The sequence below is a fragment of the Falco biarmicus genome, chromosome 4 (genome assembly GCF_023638135.1).
Source record: "Falco biarmicus isolate bFalBia1 chromosome 4, bFalBia1.pri, whole genome shotgun sequence".
Taxonomy (NCBI): Eukaryota; Metazoa; Chordata; class Aves; order Falconiformes; family Falconidae; genus Falco; species Falco biarmicus.
In genome coordinates this window covers 93,876,015-93,903,318 of record NC_079291.1, presented here as the reverse complement: position 1 = coordinate 93,903,318, position 27,304 = coordinate 93,876,015, and the positions used below count along the sequence as shown (strand labels likewise).

Genomic DNA, 27,304 nt, shown 5'->3' with positions numbered 1-27,304 from the left:
GGAAGTTGGTCTCTATTGGCAATCTTTACCAAAGTGTGTTTTTTCCTTCTCTACACTCAGGGGTTTACCCTGAATGATTTAATTATAATTTTCCTTGTGTAAGACAAATTAAAGAGGAGAGTAGGAGTGTCATACCAAAGCAGATTATTTATCTCCTTAACAGATTGCTGTGCACCAAACCCCAGAGCTGCTGCTGCTGCTACTTACAGAAACTGGGCGAAATGTGGGACAAAAGCATAGATGTAATATACATTTAAAGCCCAAATGAATGAAAGCATTAACCCATTATTTATAGCTGGAATTGTTTCATTCCTGTGAAAGCCATACACACAGAGCACGCAGAAACCAAGAGCAGCACCACGACGCTCCCCAGTGCCTGCCCAGCCGTGGAAGATGCCTCCCGCTTTCAAATGTATTTTTGCTTTTCAAACATCCCAGGGTGGCTCTGGCCACCCACCTACCGTTTGCATTTTTTGCCACGAAGGAGAACATTTGCTGTCACTCGGCTCGCAGCGCAGCAGCCCCGCAGTAGCCAGTCACCGGCGGCACCACAGCTGCATCCCTGCAGCCTGCGCAGATGACAACTTTGCTGTGCACAACTGCAAGGCTGGGCTCGCGGCACGGCGACGCGTGGGCACGCCGAGCAGCCAATGACTATTTCTCCTGCTATTTTAACCCCCTTGTTTATAAGCAAAATGTGTTTTTACCCAAGACATACAGCAGAGCTGCTGCTTGCCTGCTGACTTTTACGCAGGTGCCTCCGCTGCTGCTGCGGTCAGCCAAGTTCCTCCTGTCTCGCAGATCTCGAGCAGCCTCGCAATCTGACCCGTGGGATCAGGAACCCCATAAAACACAGCCTGAACTACCCCAGAGACATGTGCCAAAGATGACAGTGATGATAGTAACTCCCATGTAACCAACTTGCCTCCTGCAGCCCACTCCTCTCAAAAGCCCAAGAGGAAGGGAGGTGGCGAGGGGGGGGAACAACAGCTTTACAGCACACCCTAAAAGTTAATGTTACCTGTATATGATTATTTATTGCTGCTGGGCAGTCGTTACGATCTGGCTGTGCTTAACCGTTAGGACACTTACAGCTTTTACTATGTGCTTTTTATTGTTGTTTAAATCGAAATAAATAGCTCTTGGTTGTACCAGACCAAGCCAACAGCCAGTTGCACAGGAGGTGCAGGAATGAGAGGGGGAAAGCCAGAGCCCAAAACCCTGCCCTGGCCAGCCCAAGCTGCGGACCTGTGCGACAGGAGGTGGAAGGGCTGGGATCTCCCTTGTGAGCCCTTCCAGCAGCCACATCGGACACGAGCTTGGGCTAGGGACCACCTCCGCAAGCCCCCGTGTATTTGCAAGCTCAGTTGTTGTGCTGAACCAGCTGGGTACAAGAACATACATGGATTTTACTACAAGTCTAGCAAACTCGTGCTCCCACCAGACTCACGATTTTTTTCCAGTCTTAACCTTTGCAACCAAAAAATTACCCAAACCCTGCTCATGTCTGTGGCCTCTTTTGGAAGCATGCTAAAATTTCACGTTCTGTGAGCTTTCAAATACACACCTGACAGCAGAGCACAGCTACTCCTTACTAACTGCTCACTCACCACCCCGAACTCCCTGCCCGTAGATAAATACCCTTTCAGAAAGGAAACTAGCGCAACACATCTCAACAAGAGGAGTTTCTGTGTCATGTGAAATCCAGGCAGGCACCACGGTGCCTGATGAGACTGCAACAAAACCCTTAAGTGCATCAGTAGGCATTCTTCTGCGTGTAGTCTCCTGCTCTACTTATGGATGAAGATGTAATTCAATCACTGCAGCAAATGGATGGCGTAAACCCTCCATATACCAAATAGAGGCAAGATAAAGCAAAGTCTGTAGCTCTCTTATTTGTATTCCTAAATACACCTACTTTTGTATTTTGATATTGTAGAGAACTCAATAGATATGTAAGAAAAGTATAATGGCAAGCTTTAACAATACACCTATCAATTCAGCCACGGAGGATTTTAAGTCTTCTAAACTAAGACACTCTCAAAAACAGTACCATGGAATGTTTATGCCTTTGTAATTAATTTATCTGGAACTTCACTAATAAAAACATATGTATCACCTTGTTTATAGATCCCAATTGCCTCCAGGCCACAATTACAGGACTCAAGACACATGGATTTCCAGTTCTGCTTGACAGTATACACAGAGAAAATTCTTACTTCAAAACATTCCTGTATTTCCACCGTATTTCAAACTAAACAGCAATGGCACACTGTTTCCTCTGCCAGACTGCCATCAGCACACAGCACATGCCTTGTTCAGTGAAAGAAGATCCATTTCACTGCATGGATTTTTATTTTATATACTCGGTAAGAAAAACATAGATAAAAAATTTATTGAAAAGTCATAAACCCATCTTGTTCAGCTCTATATGCAGCAAAAAGGGAATGTAATTGTTTAATAAACATCAAATTGTTTTTAGTATCCCATGTAAGTCTTCATGAAAACCATGTCCTTGACACTTACATGCATTATAAATGTATACGCTGACGTTCCCCCACACGTCCTTGCGACGGATATATAAAACGATGCCTTACACACACAGCAGTTCTTTCAACACTGGGTATGCTCTCCTTTAAAATCTATCCATTCCCAACAGCACTATTTTCTTAATATTAGAAAGACATAAGACATATTTATATAGCTTCCCTATCAGTCTACTTTCAGACCACCAGAAATACAAACTCTATGGCTTAAAAATTCCATTATCCTCTTTCTAATGAATGAAGGGAGGACAGAAAGACAAAGCCATCAGTTTCCATAAAATCCAGCTTTCACTAGCGTCTGCTATAATGTTCCTAGATGGGCAAAGGGACTCTCCTGAATGCAAAGAAGCACTGCCCTCCCTGCAGCGCCCACACTGCTCCCGCGCTCCCAGGGACCCTTCTCCACCTCCACCTCCTCCTCCTCCACCGTCACCAGCAGCGATGCTGAAGCAGCGGCAGGCGCTGGCACCCACGGCCTGAGCTCCTGGGACCGTCTATCTCACCGTAAGCAAGAGTTATGTTGTTTAGACGCGCCTCAGTGAAATCTGGGGGTGTAAAGAAACAACACCTGCAATAAAGCATCCTTTGGAATAAAGCAGAGCCCGCACCGAGAAGCACGTCAACAGACAACCCCTGATTGAAGCCATTTCTTTTAACAATGCAAGCCTAACAAGTACAAATTAACTCACACTTTTAAAAGCCAAACACCACCAGTTAGCTAATTTTATCAGCACTTAAAAAAAAAAAAAAAAAAAAAAAAATATCCACTTTGTTTTAGAGAAACCTGGTGAACTCAAGCCTAACTTGCCTTGTGAAAGCAGGTAAACACAGAATAAAGAAAAAAAATAAAATAAGGCAAATGCATCGGATGAGACGGGGCACTGAAATTTGGCAGAAAAACAGGTGGTAGAACAGCCTGTACTGACCAACAGATTTTTTTCCTCAGCTCCAACCTGCAAACCCAAAGCAAATCACGAGGAACACCACCCATGATGCAAAACTCAAAAAAACAGCTTACACTCTTCACACTTCCCCCAATACGCTTATCCAATGCACTTCTAATTAGCTAATTGTGCCCACATTGATCCAATTAACAAGCCATAAAGATCTGAACAAAAGGAGCATATTCTGCCCAGTGGAGAGTCTATTCAACCACACCAAGATCAGACAGAGCAAGATGTGAAGGACAAAACCGAGGCCAAGGCGGTTGGCCACCGCTCCCCACAATTCCACCATCATTTCGGCACGCTTTTCGGAGATGCTGACTGGTGGAAACCCCACTGGCACCTACCTCTCCCTTTTAGGAGTGTGGACCGATAGCTGTCCATTAGTTGAGGCGTGTGGGTTGATGATTAAGGAGGTCTTAGACGGCGCGGAGGAGGAGACACAGGTGGTGGACAGGTCCAGGCTGCTGTGGTTGTTGCTGGCTGCCTCCTCCGCTGTGTGCGAGCTTGTCACTTCCTTCCAGAGCTGCTGCAGTTCTGTTGGAATCATGCCTGAAACAAACAAATTGGATAATTAAATCAATTAACAGCTAATTCGGCCGTCTTCAAACAGTAATTAAATCAAAGAGTCAGTAAACAAAGCCTAGTGTTAGTTTTGTGTGTGTGCCCGCGTGTGTTTTTTGCACATATTGGTGGGGGTTTTTTAATAACCAAAGGCTAACCCCGAATACTGTACACTCTGCTAAATATTCTGATGTGAGACCTGCAATACTTGTGTAATGCAAAATCCGGTGGTGCGGGGCAGGGGGATCCACACGATACAACACCCACTCCAAACACCACGGTAATTATTATTATTTTTTGTCATTTTTAGACCAGAGGGCCCATCTGCAGAGTCCCTACTGAGGCAGAAACCCTCCTGCGCTCACAGCAAGGCTGACAACAAAGGTGACCAAGGGCTACGCTGCAGTCAGCTGGAGAAATGTTTTTCTTTTTTTCCCCAGTTTTTTTCTCTCCTTTTTTTAAGGAAAGTGAATACTTTCTAACCTGTTTTTAAAAGAAAGGAAGGTCTTAGGAAAAAAAAACACCACTCAGCTTTATTATTATGACAACACAAACCACAATATGACTAATTTTGTGCTTAAGTTTTAAATGATGACAAATAGCTTTGTTATTAAATACAGTTTTTATTAATCACTTTTAGACATAAATTATGAATTCATATTGTCTTCCTGAAATGCTTTTCAAATTTTAACAGTCAAATTGATTATACTATGATTATTTCATTAACACACCTATCTTTCTCATTAATTTTGGTTTCTTGAACTGCTCGCTTAATTGATGGATGTGTCTACTGAAAAACTGTGTAACTTTCTATACAAGTAACACTATTATTACTGTCATTTCTTAGATCAATGCTAATGAGCCATTCAAAAGTAAAATGAAAATATAAAATAAGCTTCAAGAAATAATAATAAAAAAAAATATTTTTTTTTTAATTGTGCCAAAATGGACACCAGGGTTAGGACACAGCATTCCATAAATAATGCAAGTGAAAACTTTGCAAACTGCACTGGGCCAGAGCGAAGGCTGGAAGGGGGGGGGCCACGCACGTCAGCGTGACACGGGCGCGCACTGAGATCATGCTTGTGGATAAAGCTTATGTTTGTGACATGATCAAACAAGTCAAGTTTCTCTCACTGAAGACTATTTCAGTGCTCTTTCAGAGAAGGCCATGGGAAAAAATTAGCAGTAGCGAGAGACACATCACTTAAATATTTGGGGGGTGGGGTGGGGGGGATAAAAGCCAGTGTCTGTGTGTTTTTCAAGAGATTTCTCATCGCTGTGCTTCCAGACCATCACTTGGATGACTGTTCATTGTTTCACCATATTGCAGCACTGGGGCTATCCTAAGGAAACCTGCCATTTTCTGAGTGTATAGCAGCAGCTCACACAGGCATGTATCTCACCAAACCTAAGGTATTGAAATAAAAAAAAAAAAAAAAAAAGAAAAAGAAAAAAGAGGGAGTATGCATTATATTCATTTGAAACACATAATAAAAAATGCCAAGGTCTAAATTTAATTTATTTTTGTCATTTAGAATACAATGGATAGATAATCATCTCAACGTGATCAGCCAAACATCTTTACTTTGCTAAACTGTTAAAGATTTTAATTATGCTAGCTTTGGAGAGCACTGGTCTAATGAGGCGATAGACTCCAGAGAATCTAAGTGGTTAAGAACTGTGAAATGAGTCTGATAGGATTTTTTTATATTCACCGTGGATCGTTTGCATATCAAAGAGGAGTAAATTATTGCACGACAGACCAATAACCTTCCCCGCCTTTCTGAGAGTAGCATTAACAAAAACAGTTGGTCTCCGGTAACGGTTCACCACAAAAAAATGCTACAATCCTTAAGTATCTGCAATTAATATATATTATGAAAGAGGCTTCAATTTATACATTAAGTGATCAGATATTCTTAGGACATGTCCGTGTCTCTAAAGCCACGTCACTTTCCTTTCATCAGACCCAAATGCCAATTATATTTTGATGGATTTTGTCCCAAATGAGCATTTAGTTATTAGACATATTCAATTATTACTTGTCCTCTGAAATTAAACCTCTGAGCAAATTAAACAAAGAAAAAGGTCAGTACACAAGCCTATGTCCTGTTTTGCTGCATCGGGGCTATTATTTTCAAACACCTTGCGAAGTGACAGTGTGGGATGTATTTTTAGCTAACACGCTTGACAGGACTGTCTGTGCACTAACAATTACCTGTGAGCACGGCTGACCCTTACACCACTGTTTACTCAATTGAAACAATAGTGAATAGACTTGTCTGTTGATGATAACATATTGATATGAGACCGTATGAGTCGACACCTATTTTTATTTTCCAGAATAAGCAAATAGGGAAAGAATAACTGGGCACTTTTTTTTTTTTTTGCCCTTTTTTTTTTTTTTTTTTTTTCCTTTTCTTTTTGGCCACTACCCCCTTATCTCGATTTCTGCAGGTTTTTAATTAGAGACAGGCTAGCAGCCATGCTCTTCTCCCTGTCCCCCTCTCTCCTCTCGGTCACTTCTGGATCTACTAATCCTTTATCCCAAGGAAGAGCTTCCAAGTCTTACAGTCATTAAAATATACACACATGTAGTATTTGTATCTGGCTGTACATCCTCTGAAAGTCAAGGTCTTTGGTCTAACTTCCTACAGAAGCGTAACTCATATTAGCATTAATGACAACTACACCGCGTATTGAAAGAAAAATAAAATATACCCAATTGCATGTGGAAAAAATGCTGGAGATAATAAGGAGGATTTCAGGCTGGGTGACATTAAAGAGTTAACTGTGATGTCATACACATCTGCACTCAACCAGTCGCTTAAAAATGAACACATCACTCGATTAATAAAATACAATTTTTTAAAAAAAAAAAAAAGCCTCTCTCATCCTTCCCCAAATTTAGTTCTTTTGGAATAATTCTGGAGAGAATTCCTAACTAGCCTGTCAAACTGGGCAGCTGAAAGGTACGCTCATTACTCATCAGCAAAATGGTTAAATAAAATAATAGAACAAATGGTAAAAGCAAGTCAAATAGATCCACGAACACTCGCAATAAATTATGTAATTTACCATTTAACAGTTTCATTTTAACAGCGAGAGCTAAATTTCAAGTCAGATTCCCAGAACTGCGCTGCAATTACCCAAGATCGCTACTGCCAGTGCTGCAACTTCATATGTACCAGCAACGGGATTTAGACCTGAAACTGCCAAATCTACGGGAGCAATCAAGCACCCAGATGTCTCAGTCCTATTATTTTCACTCACTGGTGATCTGAAGTGTGATTTGTAGTTTCATTTTGCAGATACTAAAGATCTAGCTCTTGCAGCTCAGAACACTGCCGAAATGTGGTTTATTTTTAAACTGTTATGTACAGATGTAAAATCTAGATTATAGATGTGTCTAAATAGAAAGCAGCAAAGATTACACAAATATAACATTAAAGGATGTGCTGTTTTGTGTAAGACAATGGGCGAGCACTAAAAACTAAAATGAAACTAAAATACAGCTTTAAACAATGTATTAGTTCTAAAACCATAACAAAAATATCACTTACAAAGTAGCATTCTCTCCTTAGAAACATTTATCACTATTACAGATGCTTAAGAAGAAAAGCAAAATGCTTTTAACCAAATTCATAGCTGCATTTTCTAGAGGAATGATTTTATTTTTTTTATAAGCACATTTAGAGTATTTGTCTCACTCTTGCAAACTGTTCTGAAAACAAAAGGGCACGAGGTACGCAATCTTTTTTTTTTTTTTTTTAAGTAAGAAGTGTCCATTACCAATTATTTTAAACTATAGCCCTGGCTCTTCATTGCATTTTTCAGGACAACTAGTCCCCTTGATTATGAAAGAAAATGTAGGCACAGGTTTAAAAAATGTATGTTGTGGGGACAGTTGACAGATTACTGCTCACGGAACTCAATTTCCCAACCCCAGGTATCACCGGCTCAAAGACAAACAGAGTTGCTCAACCTCTTTGTGTCCTTGTACCTCCATACCCAGGTGACCATGTTCAAGCAAGCAGAAAGTTGATTTAAACCTCATAATGACATCAGTTTTAAGCCATCGTCTCTCTGATAAAAAAGAATAAAATATCGAGCTGTACTGCAACCTGCCTGAAATCTCAAGTTACTCTTTCCTCCCGCCGCCAAGCCCCCGGCTCCAGCCGCCCCCAGCGCTCGCAGCTCATCTCCCTGCACGAACCAGCCCTTGCTGCTTATGTTTACGTCGTCTCCGGCATGCAAGCAAGCACCCCTTAGGTTTTAAATACGCTTCTTTGCCAGGACTAATAGTTACACTACCCTGCTAACCATATCAATCAATGCCACGACTGCTGAATTACCTACTGGTGTCTCCGATGTGTTACCGCACAGATTACACTTCATGCATCACCACATTCATTTCTTTCACATTACACATGAGCGTGTCTTGTCACTGCCCAATTGCCCTCCTTTGGACAGCTTAACTGATGTACTGTACAATGAACCTTACCGAGCAAACTTAATAGTATAGGAGCTGTGGGAAAAATTAGAAAGGTTGAAGCTTGAGTCCGGTGGGTGTGTGGGAACAGCCTGGGATGCTTCCGACAATAAATCTGAAGCGTAATTAATGCACGCTGTAACATTTTCCAAGTACAAATGGCATTTCATCTACATGCCCTTTTACCTGGACTGGTTTCACGCCTCCTCCCCATCACACCACACATTGATGGTGACCCACTAACTGCCACCCTCGGCCTGATGCCGCCCCCAGCCAGGCATCACCTTCCCACACATCAGCCTCCGACCCAGCAGAGGACCAGCCTGGACCAGGCACCCAGCTCCGGGACACTGGCAGACTACGCTGCCCCTCGCAGAGGGAGGCGCCAGGTCCCCAGCAGCATAGCCTCTCGAGACAGGAGTTTGCTGCTCATGTACCCTTGTGGGTCTGGCAAAAATAAGCCTAAATAAACCACGCCAGCCACACCACAAGGCAGACTCCGCTCCCCAGTTTTGTCTTCATTTATCCACGCGAGTTAATTCCCACCAGCCACCTTGTTCTCCTTGCAGCTACGTACACACAAAGGAGGGCGAAGAACCGGAGCAGTTTTGTCCCATCCCTTCCATTTATTTAACTGAACAGAGCTGAATGTAAATTCATTATATGGTTTAGCAACTAGTAGGAGCCCTGAGGCTGCTTCGAAGAGCCCAAATCATCCAACCTGAGCTGAGTCAAGTTATTGAGGTAGATGTTTAAATTTATTATGGGGCAAGGGAAGCAAAAGGCATGATTATTCAGAACTACCAGCATCATGGTTGAAAGACCTGGTCTTCCCTGAACCACGCCAACTCTGTCTGCCTTAATCACACCAGCCAGAGCTCAGGCAAGTCTGTTAAAATGTCCCCAGGCTTGCAGAGAAACCCAGTTTAAAAAAAAATAAAATAATTCAAGCCAAAGAGGCGAAGACAGAATAAAAACCCCAGGTTATAATCACTGTCAAAAGTAGTGTAATTTAAGTAGTTATGGCTTTCAATGTATCAATATCTTAAAAAAACCCCAAAAACCAACAAGGTAAGAAAAAATAGGGATGTCAGCAAAGCAGTAACTTCTTGCAGAGTGCAGGACGGAATAAAGATGTAGGAGGATCTAATTGTCAATAAGACCATTAAAATTAAATGGAGTTAATCCCAATTTGCCTCACTGTGGAGGGAGGAACGAGGCTCTGATGCAGACAGGCAGTGAATAGAAGGCTGTGTAAACAGGCATGGAGAGGAGACACTGCCACCTCTCCCTCTCAGCTGCAGCAAAGGGCAATCAAATTTCTACAGCTCGGCAGTGTGCGGATCAGAGCTCCTCCGTGCCCGGCTCCTCGCCAGGCTGGAACCAGAAAGGGCCCAAGGAACACATTTAGAAAAGGAAAGGCTGCTCTCACACTACTCTCAGCCATGAACCCGGCACCAAGAATCGATTAAGACGCCCCCTGTGAAGGATTTCAAGCCCAGATGAGTACAACCAGCAGCTTCGAGCCCGTCAGACCGGCTATAGCTGTGCAAATTGAATCTGAACTCCAAACTGCCTGCCTCCCGATAGCCAGGGTGGACCCGCGATTTCAGCGTTGCCCTTCTCAAAAAATACCTCTATAATGCCCACCCTGCCTGTCAGGATTTTTCTGTGCTTATTATTTTATGAGCCTATGAGACTTCTCTCCTTCTCTGGTACCGAGTGACAATTTCGTGTGTGTGTGCATGCATGCTACCACTTTGCCAGACAGCCGGCAGCTCCCACACCCCTCACCTACCTTGTGCAAGGGGTTGCAAAGGCAGAGTAGGCTGGCCAGGCTGGATGGTTAGCAGCCCCTGACGCTGCAAAGACAGGAGGTGCTGCTGTTGCAACTGCTGCATCTGTAAGAGTTGCTGCTGAAAGGCCAACTGCTGCGTAGCCACCTGCTGTTGCTGGGGCTGGAAAAGAACAAAAACAAAACAAAACAAAACAAAAAAAAAAGCACGTTTGTCAATACAGAGCAAAGCATTAATGGAGGATTTACAGGGCTCCTTGTCTCAACACACTTCAACTTCTGATCGCAGTCACCCGTTATCAAGGCAAGCTAGCGAGCCCGTCACCCCGTATCAAAGACCCCAAGGCATGCTTAGGTGCTAGAGCTAACCACAGGGCTGCAGTCGATTCCCACCTCCAGCGGTTACTTTCATCCTGCCTAAATCCCTCCTGCCATCCCAATTAAAAATGTATGCAGCATTTCTTGGTCCATGCTACCGCATCGCCCTGGCCCACGAGGTCGCGTTCTACCCCAGAAGCGGCTGCATTTCAGTGGCGGATGAAGCAAATGCTGCTGGCTGTTAAAGTCCCGGGTAATTCTTTGAGGCAAAGAACATGTGTAACGTGAGAATCACACCACACGATCACATCACACTTAGATGTAATGAAAAACAACCCTGCACTGTGTCCTGTTTGCTCATGCAAGGGTTGTCTCAACTATTAAGGCATTACGACTGGCTTAATTTATAGTATTTTATACTTACTCTCTCCTCTTCATCCATCAAGCCCCACAATACTTTCTGTTCTGTTTGGAATTATTCTGTGCTGTATTTAAGGCTGCTACTTCTGCACTTTGAAAATTTTAATTATTCTCACTAGAAAGAAGATGGAGTTGCTTTACTCCACAGGGACGTGAACCTTGAACCTTTGAGGTGTAAAAGAACATGTTGCTTTTCTCACTACTGTACCCAGAGAAGCTTTTAACTACTCTGTTTATCACTTCTGACATAAATAAATGAGAAAAAATCAGACCTTTGAAGAAGAAAAACTTCATCTAATATTGTTAATTAGCCATGACAAACGATGAAATAACATTGTAAATCTTTCATAGAAACAGCCACTAGATTTTAATTACACACATTCATAATTTAGCAAACAACATCTTACTTGAATGTGAGTGTTTAATATGTACAGTACTCCAGGCTTCAGAGTCCTTAATTTTGTTCAGTTAAGGAAGCCTCTAGGTTTTACTTCCATGCTCATCTTGTATTTTATTTGCTTTGTTCTTTAAAATCCATGAAAGGCTTTGCATTTTGATAAATATCTTTTTATTTATTGTACAATGACAGGAGGAAAACTTTTGTTGTGTAAAACATCAATACATCATGCCAGTGTTTAGCAGTTCCTTGTGCTAGCCAAAAAAAATTAATGTAGATTTCCTTAGTAATTATCTGAGTGATAGAAAGATAATACAGTGCAGTAGTACAATAAATAGAAGGAAATTATCTAATATCCCTAATCTGCTAGGAATCATATCAAGGTGGAGGTCTTATACACATTATGGCTAACAATTACGGAAAGAAAATTAACTCTTACAAAACTGCATACTTTCACAAACCCCAGCCAGCTCCCAAGCTTTCTGTCGCCCTTCCTTGACACCAAGCCAGAGGATCGCTGGCCCCATTCCCTACGGGTGTCAAGTAGGGGAAAAAAAAAAAATATATCCACCAGAGCTGCGGGAGTAGGACTGACAGACACCAGCCAGGGATCTGGCCCCCACCTCCTTGTACCACCACACCCCACCAACCCTAACACTGCAACCAACTGTACACCCACAACTGACCCAACCGTCAATTTATCTGCTTTATAAAGTCCATCTACCTTATTTCCAAAGACAATCTAGGACATCAAGAACACAGTTAAATAACTAGGTGTTTAGTTATCCTAAAACTTGGAGAGTTTTCATTTCTTTGCAACAGCTTGCTCAGAGAGATCCAGCTGCTGCAACTATGCAACAGCACCAGATGAACACAAGCCCCAGCAACAGTTACATTAAGAGTTAGTGTTTGCCTCCATCAATATTCATTTGCTAAATATATATCCTTATTATGTATTTTATATCTATAATAAATGGTATTCCACAAAAATCTAGTTACAGTAAGCTGTGTTTTACCTATTTGCTGCCTGAGTGTAAAGTTAGCATGGTTTTGGTTTTGTTTTTTGTTGTTGCTGTTTCAAAAAAAAAGGAAAGAAAAAAACACCTTTATATAAATTGACTGATGCCCATTTGGTTGTCTTCTCAGCTATCCTAAGAAAAGCTCTTGAACACTCTTTACTTTGAAAAGCCAGGATATAAAAGTATACAAGGCCCATTGTCCAAGAAAGAATTTAAAAGCAAGACACGTTGCCAAACTGCGCTCCCCACCCAGTTACCAAACACAGGATACAAGGCAGTTTGTTTACTTCTCACAATTGAATGCATACAAAAAAGGTCTCAGTGCAGTCCTGTTGTCAGGTCAGTAGTCAGTGTTAAAATGCTGAAATATCCTGATAAAACTTGCATTTTTGATCCCCTCCCTAAAGCTTCTGTCAAAGGTCTGTTTTCCTTTCTTAGGTTACTCCCTACTGCCTAACATAAACTGTCACAACTGCCGGAGGACAAACGGCCCCATTTGGAAAACAACCCGCTCCATCCCACGCTGTGGCCCCAGGCCGGACCCCCCCCCCCCCCCCCCCGTGGCTCTGGGCCCCCCCGGCCTTGGGGAGCCCCCGCTTTGGGGAGCGGCGGGCGCAGGGCTGCGGGCTCACTGTCGGGCACCACGCGGTGCTCACCCTCTGCTATGCCACGCAGCCCTCCAGTAAAACCTGCCAGAAGCCTTACTGGGGTCCCTCTGTTATCCTGCTTGGGGGTCACATCCCTTTTACCAGCGGAGCTTGGGAGATTTGTTGTGTTTTCCTTCTTTCACGACAGCACAATAGGACAAGGCACGAAGAAAATGACTTGGGGGACACAGGACATGAATACACTTGTTCCATCTGTCAAGGTACAAACCCGGCCCTCGTTAGCACGGCAGCCGCCAGTCCCCAACACGGCACTGCTCACCATGTGACCCCACCGTCAGTTTTAGTACGAGAGAGAAGCAGGGGAAAGAAAAAGGATTAAAAAAAAAAAAAAAAAAAAAAAGAAAAAAAAAAAAAAAAGAAAGACCACCATTGCACCGCTGGCATGCTAATTGAGCAAGAATAACCTCCTTAAGGCAGGGAAAACGGGCTGAATGAACAAACCTGTGGGGTGGGCTGAAATGCATCATCCAAACAGGCCTCCATGAAAACCATCAGCGAACATTGCCCCCTCCCCCCCCCCCCCCCCGGAACCGTAGCAAACGCTGCAAAGACTTGGGCCCCTTGTTCTCTGCACAGCTACCCTGTTAAAATGCTCTTCTTGAACCAGGAAGGAGTCTGTCCTTATTGTTGCTTTCGATATTGTAATATCAGAAGTGTGACCACAGTAAATCAGTGTGTTAGATATTGAAATGCCATCACATTGTCTAACTCCCCTTCTCGTCTTTTTAACACAAAGTATTTTTTTCTTTAAGCTCCGAGCCCTCATCTTTGTGTCTGAGATGCTCTCCTGTCTGACAACAGCAATTTAGAAGAGTTAACTTTTATCGTTCATTCTGCTGTGTAACTTTCCCCTTCAAATTTCTTTATCTGCCCTCTGAGCTCATCTGAACTTTCATGTTCTCCCAGCATGCAGGCTTGCATTCAAAACTATGTCTAATAGACCAAATAAGAGGTTAATAAGAAGTGGCAACAGAAAGAAAAAATACAATCCCTGGTAACTGATAAGAATGACAGTGGCAGCCCTTTATTGTTTGTCTTCAAATATAGAGTTAAAGATCTTTAAAAAACTAAATTTTGACGCCTTTGAAAAGAAAGAAGCACAAAATAACAACAGGGGGTTATTGCCTGCCAGCCACAGGGGAGAAGCTCCATAATTCTTATTCTCCCTTTTGAAGGCTGTTAGAAATCTGATTCAAAAAAGCAACAGCAGAAGGAGAAAGCCTCTTGAGGCTATCGCCATTTCCTGTGATCATGCATAATGCGTTTCAAAAGTGGGTTTTTACCAATTCTGTTGATCAATTGCACCTCCTTCATATTCCCTCTTTTTTCTGCTGTGTTTACATCTGATGTGACTCAATGACAAGCGCTGTCTGAGACTGTGAAACAGACCTGTCATGTTGATTTATGGGCGCATCAAACCACGACTTGTCCAAACTGAAACTCGCAGTTCATTAATTAGAGAGTTGTGACTTTGAAGTCAGCTTTCAGACTGTGGTTTTTAACATTTGGCTTAATTTATATGCTCTTGAATGTGGATCTCTAAGGAAAAAACTGAAATTCCCTTCTTGTCTTTGAACTTCTTTTGACCGCACAATAATCATTTCTTTGTCCAGAGTGATGCCTGCATCCCAGAGTCATTAACGCGCATTGAACTGCCACTGATGAGTAAGCCCTACTGAATTAGAAAAACAGCCAGCAAAACAAAGCTGAGAGCATTCTGCACAGTGATATCTCACAATTACATGCCTTCCCTCCCTGTGCCATTTCCATTTTAATTACTGTTAGTCCTTTAGATTTACATTTTAGACACTTTTTAATCTGTTCCTTTTTTATTATAGTGGTGCCCGTAAGCGCGCTATGGTTAAGGTTGTGTCAGCGTTTCCATTATAAACCCCCCTATTTTCAAGGGTTTATAACTCAGCTGGAAAAATTCACTCTGGGTTAAAACTTGGCACAGGTGGCACAATGTACCAAAATTTCAAGGGGGGGCAGGCAGGGGGCAGGAATTGATGTGCGCTTTGAGCAACGCCGTTTGTGAAGTGACACAGAAGTGCTGCCGCTATCGCAGGACATCGTGCAGCATCTTGTGCCAAGAGGCAGCTTTCGAGGATCTACCCAAGCCAGCACTGATGTCAGATTAAACATGGAAGCCTCGAACGCCTCGTGACTCCAGAGGTGAACTCGGTGCCTTAAAAAGAAATGTAACTGCAGCAAAATTAAATTTCAGCACACCACAATCAACAAAGTTTAGGACATGACAGGTATTTTGAAAGGGAAGTGTATTTAAAGGACAGGCAGAAAGTGCCCGGGCCCGTCCCATTCCTGCCATGGACCATGGTGGCATCACAGCAAGGTCTCCTGCCACCACGCCGTGAACGGGCAGCGTTCCCATGCTACCTCTGCCTCCCAGACCTCGCTTCTCGGTGTCGCCACCGATGATGCTCCAGTGCGGTCAGTCCCTGCTAAGCCCACGCTGCGAGGAACCTGCAACCAGAACCTCTCCACTGGAAACGGCAAGTCCAAACCCAATGTCTCTTGGCATTCTGCCCTGCTTCCAGCGGACAGCACGGTATCTGGGCTGGCTGCTTGCCCCCTCCCCTCTCCAACATAACTAACTTCCAAAAGCACTCTCCCAAGATACAAGTCTAGATGCTTGCTCCAGTACTCATACCGAACATCAAGGCATGGTCCCCTGCTATAAAATATGTGGCAGCAAGCAAATGGAAAGCACAGGAAAACACAGGCGAAAACAGGACAATAACTCTAAATCTGAAAGCTGAGACCCGATAGAGTCAGTTCAGTTGTGCAATCATTTATAAGATGAATGACAGTTTAATAGCCACTAGACAGTCCCCGGGGATCTGCGGTTTGAAAGTAAAATGGGTATTGTCTGTACCTCTTTAGGCTGTTTTCCAGCATGTTGTTGCTGTAAAAGTTGAAGCTGCAACTGTTCCTGTTGTTTCTTATAAAACTCTTGAAGCTGCTGCTACAAAGAAAAGGAAAGATGGTAAGTAACAAAGTGGAGAGCCAATTCAGTGTCCCTTTTGGTGTAACACACAAACTGTGATGTGAAAAATAGCATCCTTTTATCTGTAATGGTCTGACCTTTAGTTTGAAACTCAACAATAAATTCAGTGCACACTGACTATTCTTGGCATTATCGTTTGAAAAGTAATCTCCAAAATGAACTGATGAAAAACATACCATTTTCTACACAAACTAATTAAAATAAGGCAAGGAATGACCTTTGATTGTAACAACAAAGCCAGAATGCCCTTGCTGAGAGAGCCTGGCGAATCTCTGTTGTGAAACACACATGCTTTCTAAATGATAGGGTTTGACTGTATTAAGTGTTGTTCAATACATGCATAGACATCCTGGGAAATACTCTCCTCCTCCCCGCTCCCCAGATGTGCGCCGTGCAGGCAGCGCTCGGGCGCGGGCAGGAGGGAGCACGCAAGATCGGGCTGGGGCGGATGCTGCCACCCGCCCGGGACTCGTGAGCCCCCGCTGTGCCATGTCCTCTGATAACGGAGCCTTGGGGCTCGTCGGTGGCAAACTTTTCAGCTGAAAAAGGACCACGGGCTGTGAGAAACACTGACACACCGCACGGCATACGTTGGCTGAAATCAAACAGATTAAGGCTTGCAAACCTCTCTGCTTTTATTGCCACCGTATCCATAGTCCTTTACAGTTCCAGATGGACGTAACGACGTCTAAAATGGCAAGTGTCACCATACTACCGTGTTTATTCCCATTAGTCAGGACACACCATGCTTTCTGGGGGATGCAGGCAAAAGCAACAGGGACATCTGCCGAAGTCCTGACACTTAAATATGCATCTGTATTATTTAGCTGATCTTGGAAACGCTCCTAGCACTGCTCCCTGGATTTGTTTCCAGTAGCTATTTCTAGAATTAAAAACAAAAGAGCAGTCAGTTCATCTCAGCGCATGGCTGCTCCAAGGTTTGGACCTGAGACATGGGCAGCTTCTCTCCGCAGGAACGTTTTGGGAGGCGAAGCCCTCCAGGATCTGCAGGGGCCACCCGAGCAGCTGTTAAGGAAACAATTACCTGTTGAAGCATGAGTGCCTGCTGCTGTTGGAGCAGGACTTGGAGTTGCTGGGGAGTTAGCACTTGTTGCTGGAGGATCTGCTGCATTTGCTGGGGAGTGATCACTTGAGGTGTCATCATAGCCACCGACACTGGAACCTGAAGCACAAGAGGAAAGTGCAGAGGGGGTCAGAGCGCATCGCCACAACTCCCCCGCACCACCCACCACCCCCGTGCCTGGCACCGGGGGTGCCCTCACAGCCCACCACAGCGGGCAGAAGTACCCACCACACATTTTCCCAGCGACTAAGTTCCCCTTTCGCAAAACATTGCTCACTTATAAGAATTCCCTTCGCAATAACATGACAAACACTGTTACGATTTAATTATTTTTACAAGAATCCGCCAACTAGGTCCTTTCCCTCCCAGAAAGCCCTTGCCTTCCGTGCAGAAATCCAGCAGCCCAGTATCCCAGGCTGATGCGATCTAGACCCTATTACGACAGGTTTTTAAGGAAATTGAAGGAAGGCTCAGTGATGTGAATAACGGCACTAGACTCCTATGCAATTTTAACAGCAAGGCCCTACCACGATGTCTTTACCATTCCATATTCACCCAGCATACAGATGTCTTCAATTCTTTCATATTATGTGAGATACCATTAAAAGCCGCTTTCCATGACATTTCAGTGACAAACAGCTACAGTGATGAACTTGATAGCATTTCATATTTGCAACTGTTAACACGTTTCTGCACGGGCATCTTTGCAAGGAACCTGTACACTGTATCTGAAAGGATGATGTCTTGTTCAGATAAAACACTGACATTAAAATGACAGGCTGTCTTGGCCAAGGTTACACAAATTGTATTCAAGCGGATACCTAATGACAATGCTATGAATTCTGCAAGCTTTCTAGAATGTAATTTAGCTATTCAAAATAATCACTGCACTTGTGTTTAATTTGCAGACTACATGAGAACCATTTTGTCAGTCCTAGTAATGCAAGAAGACTATTTCCCGAGAAACCCACCCCTCTACCCTCCACCCCAAAAAAGGAAAAGAAAAGGAGAAGAAAAAAAAAAAAAAACAATAGAGGAAAAGACAAAACCCATATGAGTTTTAACAGTAATATTTAAGCACCTGACTTTTCTATAGTTTCAAATCAAATACGTGACAGCACAAAACTAAAAGCAGTAAAGGATATACTTTGCTAAAAAGGATCTCCTGTCATCTCATGTATTACAATAAAAGGTAATAATATGTTTAGCACTTTTTCTGTGCACCTCGTTTAAAAAAAAAATCAGCAGACAATAGCTGATGCGAAGATAAAGGAGTTTAAAAAAAAAAAAATCTTCCAGTGTAGTAGTAAGCAAGAGAGAAATGCAGTATTAATTTTATGTAACATAATGTCTTAATATGCAGTTTATCTTGACTTTTTCACATGATTTGTCCTGTCATTTGCATAGCAAGCTCTCATTCCTAATTTCACAGTCATTATGCACTGATGTCCTGATTTCTCAGCATCACTAATTTTGATGAACTAAAAATGGTTCCTGAAGGTCAGACGCATGTACACTGCGCATCTCCCCGTGTTGTTGTGTACATGTTGTGTGCCAGGGCCAGACACGGCCTCGGAAACATCTGAGCCAAGCCCCACACAGGCTCACGCGCTCCGACATCCCATTAATGCAAACTCGGCGAGGTCCCCAGCGCGCTCCCCATGGCACCAGCACCTTCCTGTGTATCTAACGTGCTCCAGGCCGGTGTGAGTGCAGGCAAATGGAGATTAATTACGGGTCAAATGCCAGTCCCACCGAAGCCAGTGGCCGTTCTCCCCGCTGCTGGCATCGCTTGCCCATGGCTACAGGAATGCCACTGCCTCGCCACGCAGGACCAGCTGCGAGGACACTGAGTCACCGGGATGGATAACCCCATCATTTCAGAATACCTTAATCCACACGCTTTTAAAAACTTTTCTGGGAGTAGAAAATTATTTAATTAAATCCTGCCGTCACTGTCTTCGCCCCAAAGTGTGACTCACCTTCATTATTCTCCTCCCCAGAGAAGTTTATTTTACCCTCGGGTTTGTACTACCTTTCTGAAGTCGGACTGAGCAAACAGAAGAGGAAGCATGTTTAAGTATGTTTTCTGTGCCCTTCTTGGAAGATAGACAACACAAATACTCTTCAGTTAGATTTATGACGACAAGCAGGGATACAGACAGGAATAGGGTGGGGTGCTGTAAACCCTACACATCGGTGATTAATAGAAGGGCCGCATTCTGCCGTCAGCTATGTGGAGACAACTCCCATTCACTTCCATGGCTTTTTGCATATTTATCTTGGGATAAATCTGAGGATTTGACCCTACCTTTGAAAACTGGCCATGTACCTTCCGGTGAAGAATCTCCTAGCTGCACACTCTTTGCTAGAACAGAAGCACGTAATGAGCAAGGGCAAAAACCCCAAAGTGTGTATATGTGTATCTATATGGCACACCTAGGAGTGCAAGTGTGCGTTGATCACTCAACTTCATTTCACCATCCAAAACCCCATTTTCACACCACATCTGCCCCTCTATAGAGAAGGTCCTGCCTTCCACCTATAAGCACGGCAAACAGCCACAGCTAGCCAAGGTCTGTACTTCAGCTTATCACAAAAGCAACCCAGGGAAACCTTTCACAAATCCAAATAAACCAGAAACTACCGTGTTAACAACGACACGCGTGTCCCAGGCAAGCATGGTCTCACGTGCGGTTTGAGGAATTTAAATAGTTAAGAATGATGGCCTATATATCCACTCTCTTAACTCCCAACGTCCAACTTTTTCATGTAGCTAGTCCCTGGTAATACTAGGAATCAAAGGGCATGCAGCACCAGCAATAGGCTATTATAGCCCACACTTTATTACCCATTACTACCGAGGTCATTAGCGGTAAGAGTGATTGTACCGGTCTTAACCTATTGATCATTGTAACTACTATCATTTAATCCCGTGTTGAATGTCTGGAAAGCTGCTAAAGGCACACAAGAGAGAGTGCTTTAGCGATGAGAAATATAGCCAAAGCTTGGAAATTACACTTTGATTCATAAAATCTAGCCAGTGGTTTAAATCAATAGTATTTAAAACAGTCATGTAAGTTCTTAACTACAGCTCTCTAATATTTATAGGTCCCTTTTTGAGTGTATTCAGTCAAAACTAAACTTTATTTTAGATACTGTGCAATATACTTTACATTATGTTAGATAAAAAATATTTATTTCTGATATTTTGTCCGATAGTAAATGAAACCTAAACCGAGGGCTATAAATTAATTTTAGATTTCTATCTCTCAGATGTCAACTTAAACGTGTTGCCAAAAAAAAATTACAAACCAACTTTAAAAATGGCTTAACTGTTTAAGTACATGAAAACGAGCGTGGTTTATGAGTTAACAATGAATCACAGAAGGCAGTTTATGAAGAACTAAAATAATTCTGTCTTACTGCCTTCAGGGAGTTGAAGTTCAAATTAAACTACTGGCAGATATATTTAAAGAATGCTAAGTTAGCATGCAGACCAGAAATCAGTCTTTTCTTTTTTTAACTTGTTTATTTTCCACATGAAACACGATTGTTGTTATTGATATGATTAATGAACTACTTTTGGTATTGTTGACTGATAACAATAGGGTGTGGTAGATACCCAGCTGCATGTAAACCTGGCAGCAAAGGTAAAAATACAGCTGCAATTTGGCTTTCGGAGCTGTGCTAGTATAGACCTGCTGACATGCTAATACCATCAACGGCAAAAAATGTCTTTAATACTCACAATTGTTTTCAGACACTATTTCTCCCAGGGTTTTTTGCCTGCTGTTCCTCCACATCCCCCAAAAGCCTGCCCATCCCCCCCCCTACCCCTGAACACAAGCTCTGCAAACACGCCGTATTTTGGTGAGACTGACCAAGGAAAACTTCCACCAACTTGGACCAAGTTCACCTTTAACTTCACACCAGAGTTACAGCAGGGATGCATCTGTCACTCCTCCACGCAACCCAGACAAGGGTCACAGGGATGAAAATGATTTAGTCCTATTTAATCATTTCCATTCCCCCATATTCAGTTATATTAATATAATTAAATACTAGCTAAATAATTTCAAGTAGTTTAATCTTGTATGAAGTGGGAAAAAAAAAAAAAAAAGAATGCCATTTTCACACAACGTGCCTTCGTCGGATACGGTTGTGGTCCTGTTAACTGTTAGCAGGCGTGCATGGAAGATGGGGAGGATTTCCTTAATTCATGAAGAATAACTCTGCCAGAAAATCTTTTCCTCCTGCGATGTACATTCAAACTCAATTTCAGTAAGACCTCATTCCAGGCACCTCGGATTTCCAAACAGCAATTCTTTGGTTAAAGATTTTGTGATACAAGTCAAACGGGACAAAACATAGCTGAACACAGACAGAGCAAGTTGCTGAGGAACAGTTAAAAATACTGGGCTACAAATAAAAATAGATACGGCTGGGCAAAACCAAACAATTAACTCGAGCTGTCTTATTAGAAAGCTATTATGCGCAATACATTTTAAATGTCAAAAAATCTCAGCCGGAACAATACAAGCCAGCTTTGCTCATGCCACAGGAGAAGATAAACCACTGATACCCTGGCAAGCAGAGCAGCACAACCCCACAAGCCAGAGCAGAGCCCAGCAAAAGAAGAGCTGCAGGCAGGACCTGCTTCCATCCCGAGACCAGAACATTTCCGACACAGTATTTCATCCTCCGAACCAACAGCAAAAAAATGCCGCTGTTAGAATTATTCACGCAGAAACTGCAATGCTGTTTCATTATGCAAAATGGAATCTCACTTTTAGAGTTAGTTATTTTGCCATAATACGGCACAACACATAAAGACAGGTAATGTTTATTATATTAATGTAAAATCAGCTAAGTAGTCTGTCATTAGCATAACAGTTCTCTTCATAACAATACAACTCCCTATTAAAAGGGGAGGGGAGCCCTCTTTAAAATTAAATTAGCATTTTATTATTATAATTTTGTTTATTATATTTTATCAGGAGGGAAGATCTCCCTCTGACCCACGGAAGGCGGTAGGATGGGCTATGCTGACATTCCCCGACATGTCAGGGTGTCTGCTGTCTTCTGCATTCTCTTCTAGCTGAGGAAAAGCGGGAATATTTCCCTATTTGTTTACAGAATGAAACATCTGATCTTATCTACCACTTCTCATGCATACCAGGTTTCTCACTAAGTGCCAGGATAATTGTTTCTGCTATAATAAATACCCATTTAATTTGCATAAAAATATAAAGTTTACATAAATTAAATCCTTTCTACATCTAACATTTGTCAAATACAGACTAAACCAGAACACACACCACCAAATACTCATTTAATAAGCTGAGTGAGATTTCAACCTCGAGATTATCATCATCATTTTTCACATTTTAAAAAGTTATCATTTTTGTTTCCTGCTCCAGCATGAAAGGAAAAATTATAACCCAATATACATGGTTCCTAACAGTGGTGATATTTTATGATGATTCAGTTAAAAAAAAAATCCATATATTTTTTCAGAGTTTAGTGCAAGGGAATGTTAGATCAACATATTCTGTCAAAAAAGCCTCAAATAAACCGAAAGCAATCCTGCTCAGAAACATCAAAAATACCCCTGAAGCCCTTTAAAACCCCTCGAAACCCTCTCCCCCAAACACCCGTAACACACTGAGAGTGATCAGCATGTCAGACTCCTTACATTTGTGTATTAATTCATACATACATTAAGGAGAGCTTAATTAAATAATAAAAGAGTGTGATTGAACCGGCAACATTTAATACACCTAGAATTCCATGTAAGCAGAAAGGAAGTGTTACACAGAGGGGCTTTTTTGCTTTTTTTCTTTCTTTTCCTCCCATGGCAGATTTTTAAGAACTGCAACTCACGACAGGTTTCTAGGGAAGGATGAGCCCTCTCTCCACTCTGTGACTATTTTCTCCTGCAAGAACTGAACCCGGTGCCACCCCTACAGACTTGGGGCATCTGAGGAGATACCTACTGTCCTGGCCAGCTGAAAAAAATAGCGAGCTCTTGAAAAATATTCACCTGGTTAAACCGTGCTCTTTATTTCCCATACAAAACAGAGCTCTGCTTAACCACTCGGTCAGGCTTTGCTACTCTTGTTGCAAGTGTAGCCTTTACAACAGTTGTAAACTTTATTTGCTTAAAATGTGCAGGTTTTCTCACCTATGGCAGACACCTACAGCTGAACATCACAGCTAAGCACAACGGTGCAAATTAGATTCTAATGAGAAAACGTCAGTTGCTTCTTTGACAATCTTGCCATTCACTGATTTACTTCTAATGAAGACACACTCCAACCAGCAAGCTAGCTGTGTTAAAGGTCAAAGCACGTTCAAAAAAAAGCCCCACAAAATCAAGGGAAATGGGAAACCCGTAAAGAAACCTTCTCATAAAGTGGCGTGGCAATTAGAGTAATTGTGCAAAAAGCCACCTTCGGTAAAAAGTAGAAGAAATTAAGCTGCCACTACTGTAACAGGTTAGATGAAAATCAAAATTTAATGTATTCTCCCTTGTGTCATCTTGTTTTGTCAAGACATCAAATAGAATTGGAAAGTACAAAATAACAAGCCCTTGAGAAATCACAGAAGCCGACCTTTTTGATGTTGTTGGTTTACCTTGTTCTCAGTTATTTGAACAATGATGTTTCAGATTTAAGGGCAAGATAAAGCTTAAAAATTAAAACCCGTTGTCAGTTTGGGGAGGAGGGGGGTGTTGTGCCTCCCAAACAAGACAGCATCTTACCTAATCAACGAAGGCAAATCTATCCCGAACTAGTGCACAGAACAATTAGCAATACCTCTTATTTTTTCAATATTCAGTCTGTGTTTTCTAATATTCATTCAACTTCAGTACAAACTACACATCCTCTTGCTAGCAGAGGAAACTGTGCTGGAAAGGTTAAAAAAAAAAAAAAAAAAAAAAAGGCCGTTGGAAGAGATATTTGCCAGTGCTGCTTCTCCCCCCAATCTCTACACTGCCACTTTACATCTGCAGATGAGTGCATGATGTATTTTTTTCCCCTTCCTTCTAACTGGAAAGCAAAGTTGAGCAAGTAAGCACCTTATAAAAACAAAACAGTGCAGGACATTTTAACTCAACTACAGCAAAGTAGTTTCCAGTAATGCAGTTCTGCTTTCAATAAAACAAACAAACTGCTTAAACCCAGCCAAGCCTTTCACCAAACAATAACAAATTTAGCTTATGGTGTCAGGACTTTCCCACAATCTAGTTTTGCAGGTGTTGATAAAACTACCCTTGCTACTGCTTTTCCCTAGGAAAGGGGGGAGAAAACAACATCAGTAAGTTATCTTGCTACAGGGAAAAGTAGGTCCAAGCGCTGTGTCCTTCCAGCTTAGGTTTGACAGCAGCTCTAAACTAAGAAATACAGAACAAGAAAGCACAAGAGCTTTGCGACTCCTTAAACTTTTGAATGAAAAAGATCCTTCTCCCCTTACCTTTCCCTTCAGCTGCCCAGGACAGGCAATCACAAACACAGAAACCAAAGCATTTGACACTAAAACAGTAATTTGTTCAGCTTCAGCATTTTAAAAGCAACGTGATTCTCGAGCAACATCAGTGCTCCAGCACAGCCAGGTTCAAATGCTGCATAAGAAATTGCTCTGACTGCCCTACATCACTTTTAATGCCTAAAAATCCCCTTTCACCTTCTCCGCACAACTGTTGCAACCCTTTTCTTCCTTGCACACCACTAAAAACCAACTCAACTTGCACAGACGTCAAAGCCCACCGTCCATTAGTGCAATAATCCATCTGTGACCCATTACAACCCAGGGGCAATACGTTACGACTCCACAGTGGTGCCTGGTAACTACTTACACCCCAGCATAAATTTCAGCATGGGGCTGAGCTGCGCTTTTAAAATGCATATAGAGGGCTCATCCAGCTGTAGGAGAACGTGAGGCACCCGCACCTCCCTATGAGCAGTGAGATCCCCAGAAAGCCAGCGCTGGGATTTCATTGCTTCCCTGTCAATCCCATTATATTTATGACTTCTCTCCAGTTTAGCTGAGTGACTGGTCAGAGCATGTCTCAAAGGTTTGTTTGGTTTTTTTTTTTTTTTAAAAAAAAGCAAAAATAACACTGCTTAGAAAAGGGAGGGCACAGTGGTACAGTAAAGTGTATGTCAAACAAGACCAGGGAAAAAAAAACCAACAAAAAACAAGTGTAGCAAACAAAAAAATTTCAAAGCAGCCCTTCCTATCATAAGCTTTCTGATGATTTATGGTTTACCAACTCAGCAAGGTTACGCAACACTGCATGCCTTTAGATGCATTATTTGAGTCAGTTGAGATTTAATTAAGATCACAGCCTCCAAAATCCCTGTCAAATGAAAATTCACAGAAGACAATACACTATATATCCTCATGCAGATAGTCTCCATTCCATGCTCTGGAATAACATAAGTTAATCCTCGTTTCTATGGTGGCAGACAAAAGTTCACTAATTTTGTTTTCTTTTGACACTTGTGTTGTTTTCTGTTTTATGTCATGAGATCATTCCCTTTTGAGAAGGGGGGGAGCTGATATAGGGGGAGAGGAGGGAGAGCAATATGTCTGAATATGGCAGCAGATGTATTTTGACATTCTCACAGCTCTGCTGTGATGTCATCAAGTTTTCATATAATTAACCCCTGCCAGTAAGAGCATCATTTCATGACATCTGTCCATTGGGAAGAGGAGGAAGGAGTTGGGGACAAAACACGCAAAGTGCCTTGATCTTGCTCTCACGCTAAAATCAAAACCAAACGAAATTAAATTCAGGCTACAAAACAGCATTCACATCTTCCATCTCAGCAACTGGCGCTCCCCAACTCATTATCTGCCCCAGCTGCCTCCTCACCTCGGAGGGGCTCGGAAAGCACATGCCACGCACACCCAGCTCATCCCTAACGCCTTCTCCTCCTGACGGTCCTGGCGCTGGGGAACCCCTTCCCTCCATCGTCCAGTTCCCCTCTATGCCAAAGAGAGGCACGTTAAATAAAAGAGTATTTTTTCCAGGGAAAGTGCTAGAACTTTACCTCATTCCAGCGTATTTCTATTTGCATTATCGTAATATCTGCTTGCTTATCTCATGGTTTAGAAATGACAGGTGCTAGCGGTCTTTTGTTTGACAGGCCACTACACAAATAACTGTCTTGCCTGAAAGGGCTAATGCACTACTAATGAACAATAAATCAACTTTGATTATAAAGTGTCAGACCAATCAGTTTGCAGTTCAGCTCTATCACAGTCTAGGCCAAGGCAGCCACTCTGTTTAGGCAGGATTTGGATTTCATCTCTGCAGCCTTATCAATGAAATTTTTTGGAAGTAGTCACAGGAGCTCGCTGAAAGCCCTCTGACAGCAGATTTCCCGCTGGCTGTGAGACGAGAAGAGCACCCGCTTTTAGAGACTTCCTAGGCTGCTACCGCAATAAACACGCGATCAACAAAAGCCATTTCTTAACCAGACAGAAGCCTGCTCTAATGACATATTGACGTAGAAACACGCATTTCAGCCCTGACTTTTCAAAAGAGCTAGAAGCAAAGGGAATTGCTTTTTAACTCAGTGTAAAGCCGTGCAAGATGCCTGAAAGCTCTGCCCAGTAAAGGGGTACTCAGAAGGGCCCGATCCGGCACACAGGAATTCAGCAGGGAGGGAGGGGGGACCCTTCTGCTGTTCCAGCTATTGCACACGCACAGGTCACTCCAGGATCGGGCCCGGAAACATCAGGCATGAAAATCAGCTTTGATCCAAACGAAAAAGATTGCAACATTTCAGTTTATCTATCCAAAGTCAAACTGGCCCGCGGAAGTCACTTTTTTTATTAGAAATAAACTTCAGCGATTTGTTGCAGTGCGCTCGAATAAATCCGACCATTCCGTTTTCATAACCAGATCTCGGTCACCCCGAATGATTCACGTTTCCTGCCAACAAATTTGTTTTTATTTAAAAAGCTGAAACGGCAGCGCCGCGACCGCGGGCAGAGGCAGCGGGGCGCGGG

At 42.6% G+C, this 27,304-nt stretch overlaps 1 protein-coding gene across 18 annotated transcripts in view; it reads right to left on the bottom strand.

The window, feature by feature from the left end:
* FOXP1 (forkhead box P1) overlaps positions 1-27,304 on the bottom strand; it is a 391,136-nt gene that overhangs the window by 60,147 nt on the left and 303,685 nt on the right. For 17 of the 18 annotated variants that reach the window (XM_056335165.1, XM_056335159.1, XM_056335162.1 and 14 more), the window contains 4 exons: positions 17,240-17,377; positions 16,063-16,152; positions 10,348-10,507; positions 3,838-4,042 (listed from right to left, as the gene is read on the bottom strand). In XM_056335165.1, the coding sequence (XP_056191140.1) occupies positions 3,838-4,042; positions 10,348-10,507; positions 16,063-16,152; positions 17,240-17,377 (593 nt within the window). The remainder of the gene's footprint in view (positions 1-3,837; positions 4,043-10,347; positions 10,508-16,062; positions 16,153-17,239; positions 17,378-27,304) is intronic. The other variant, XM_056335174.1, reaches the window with a different exon arrangement.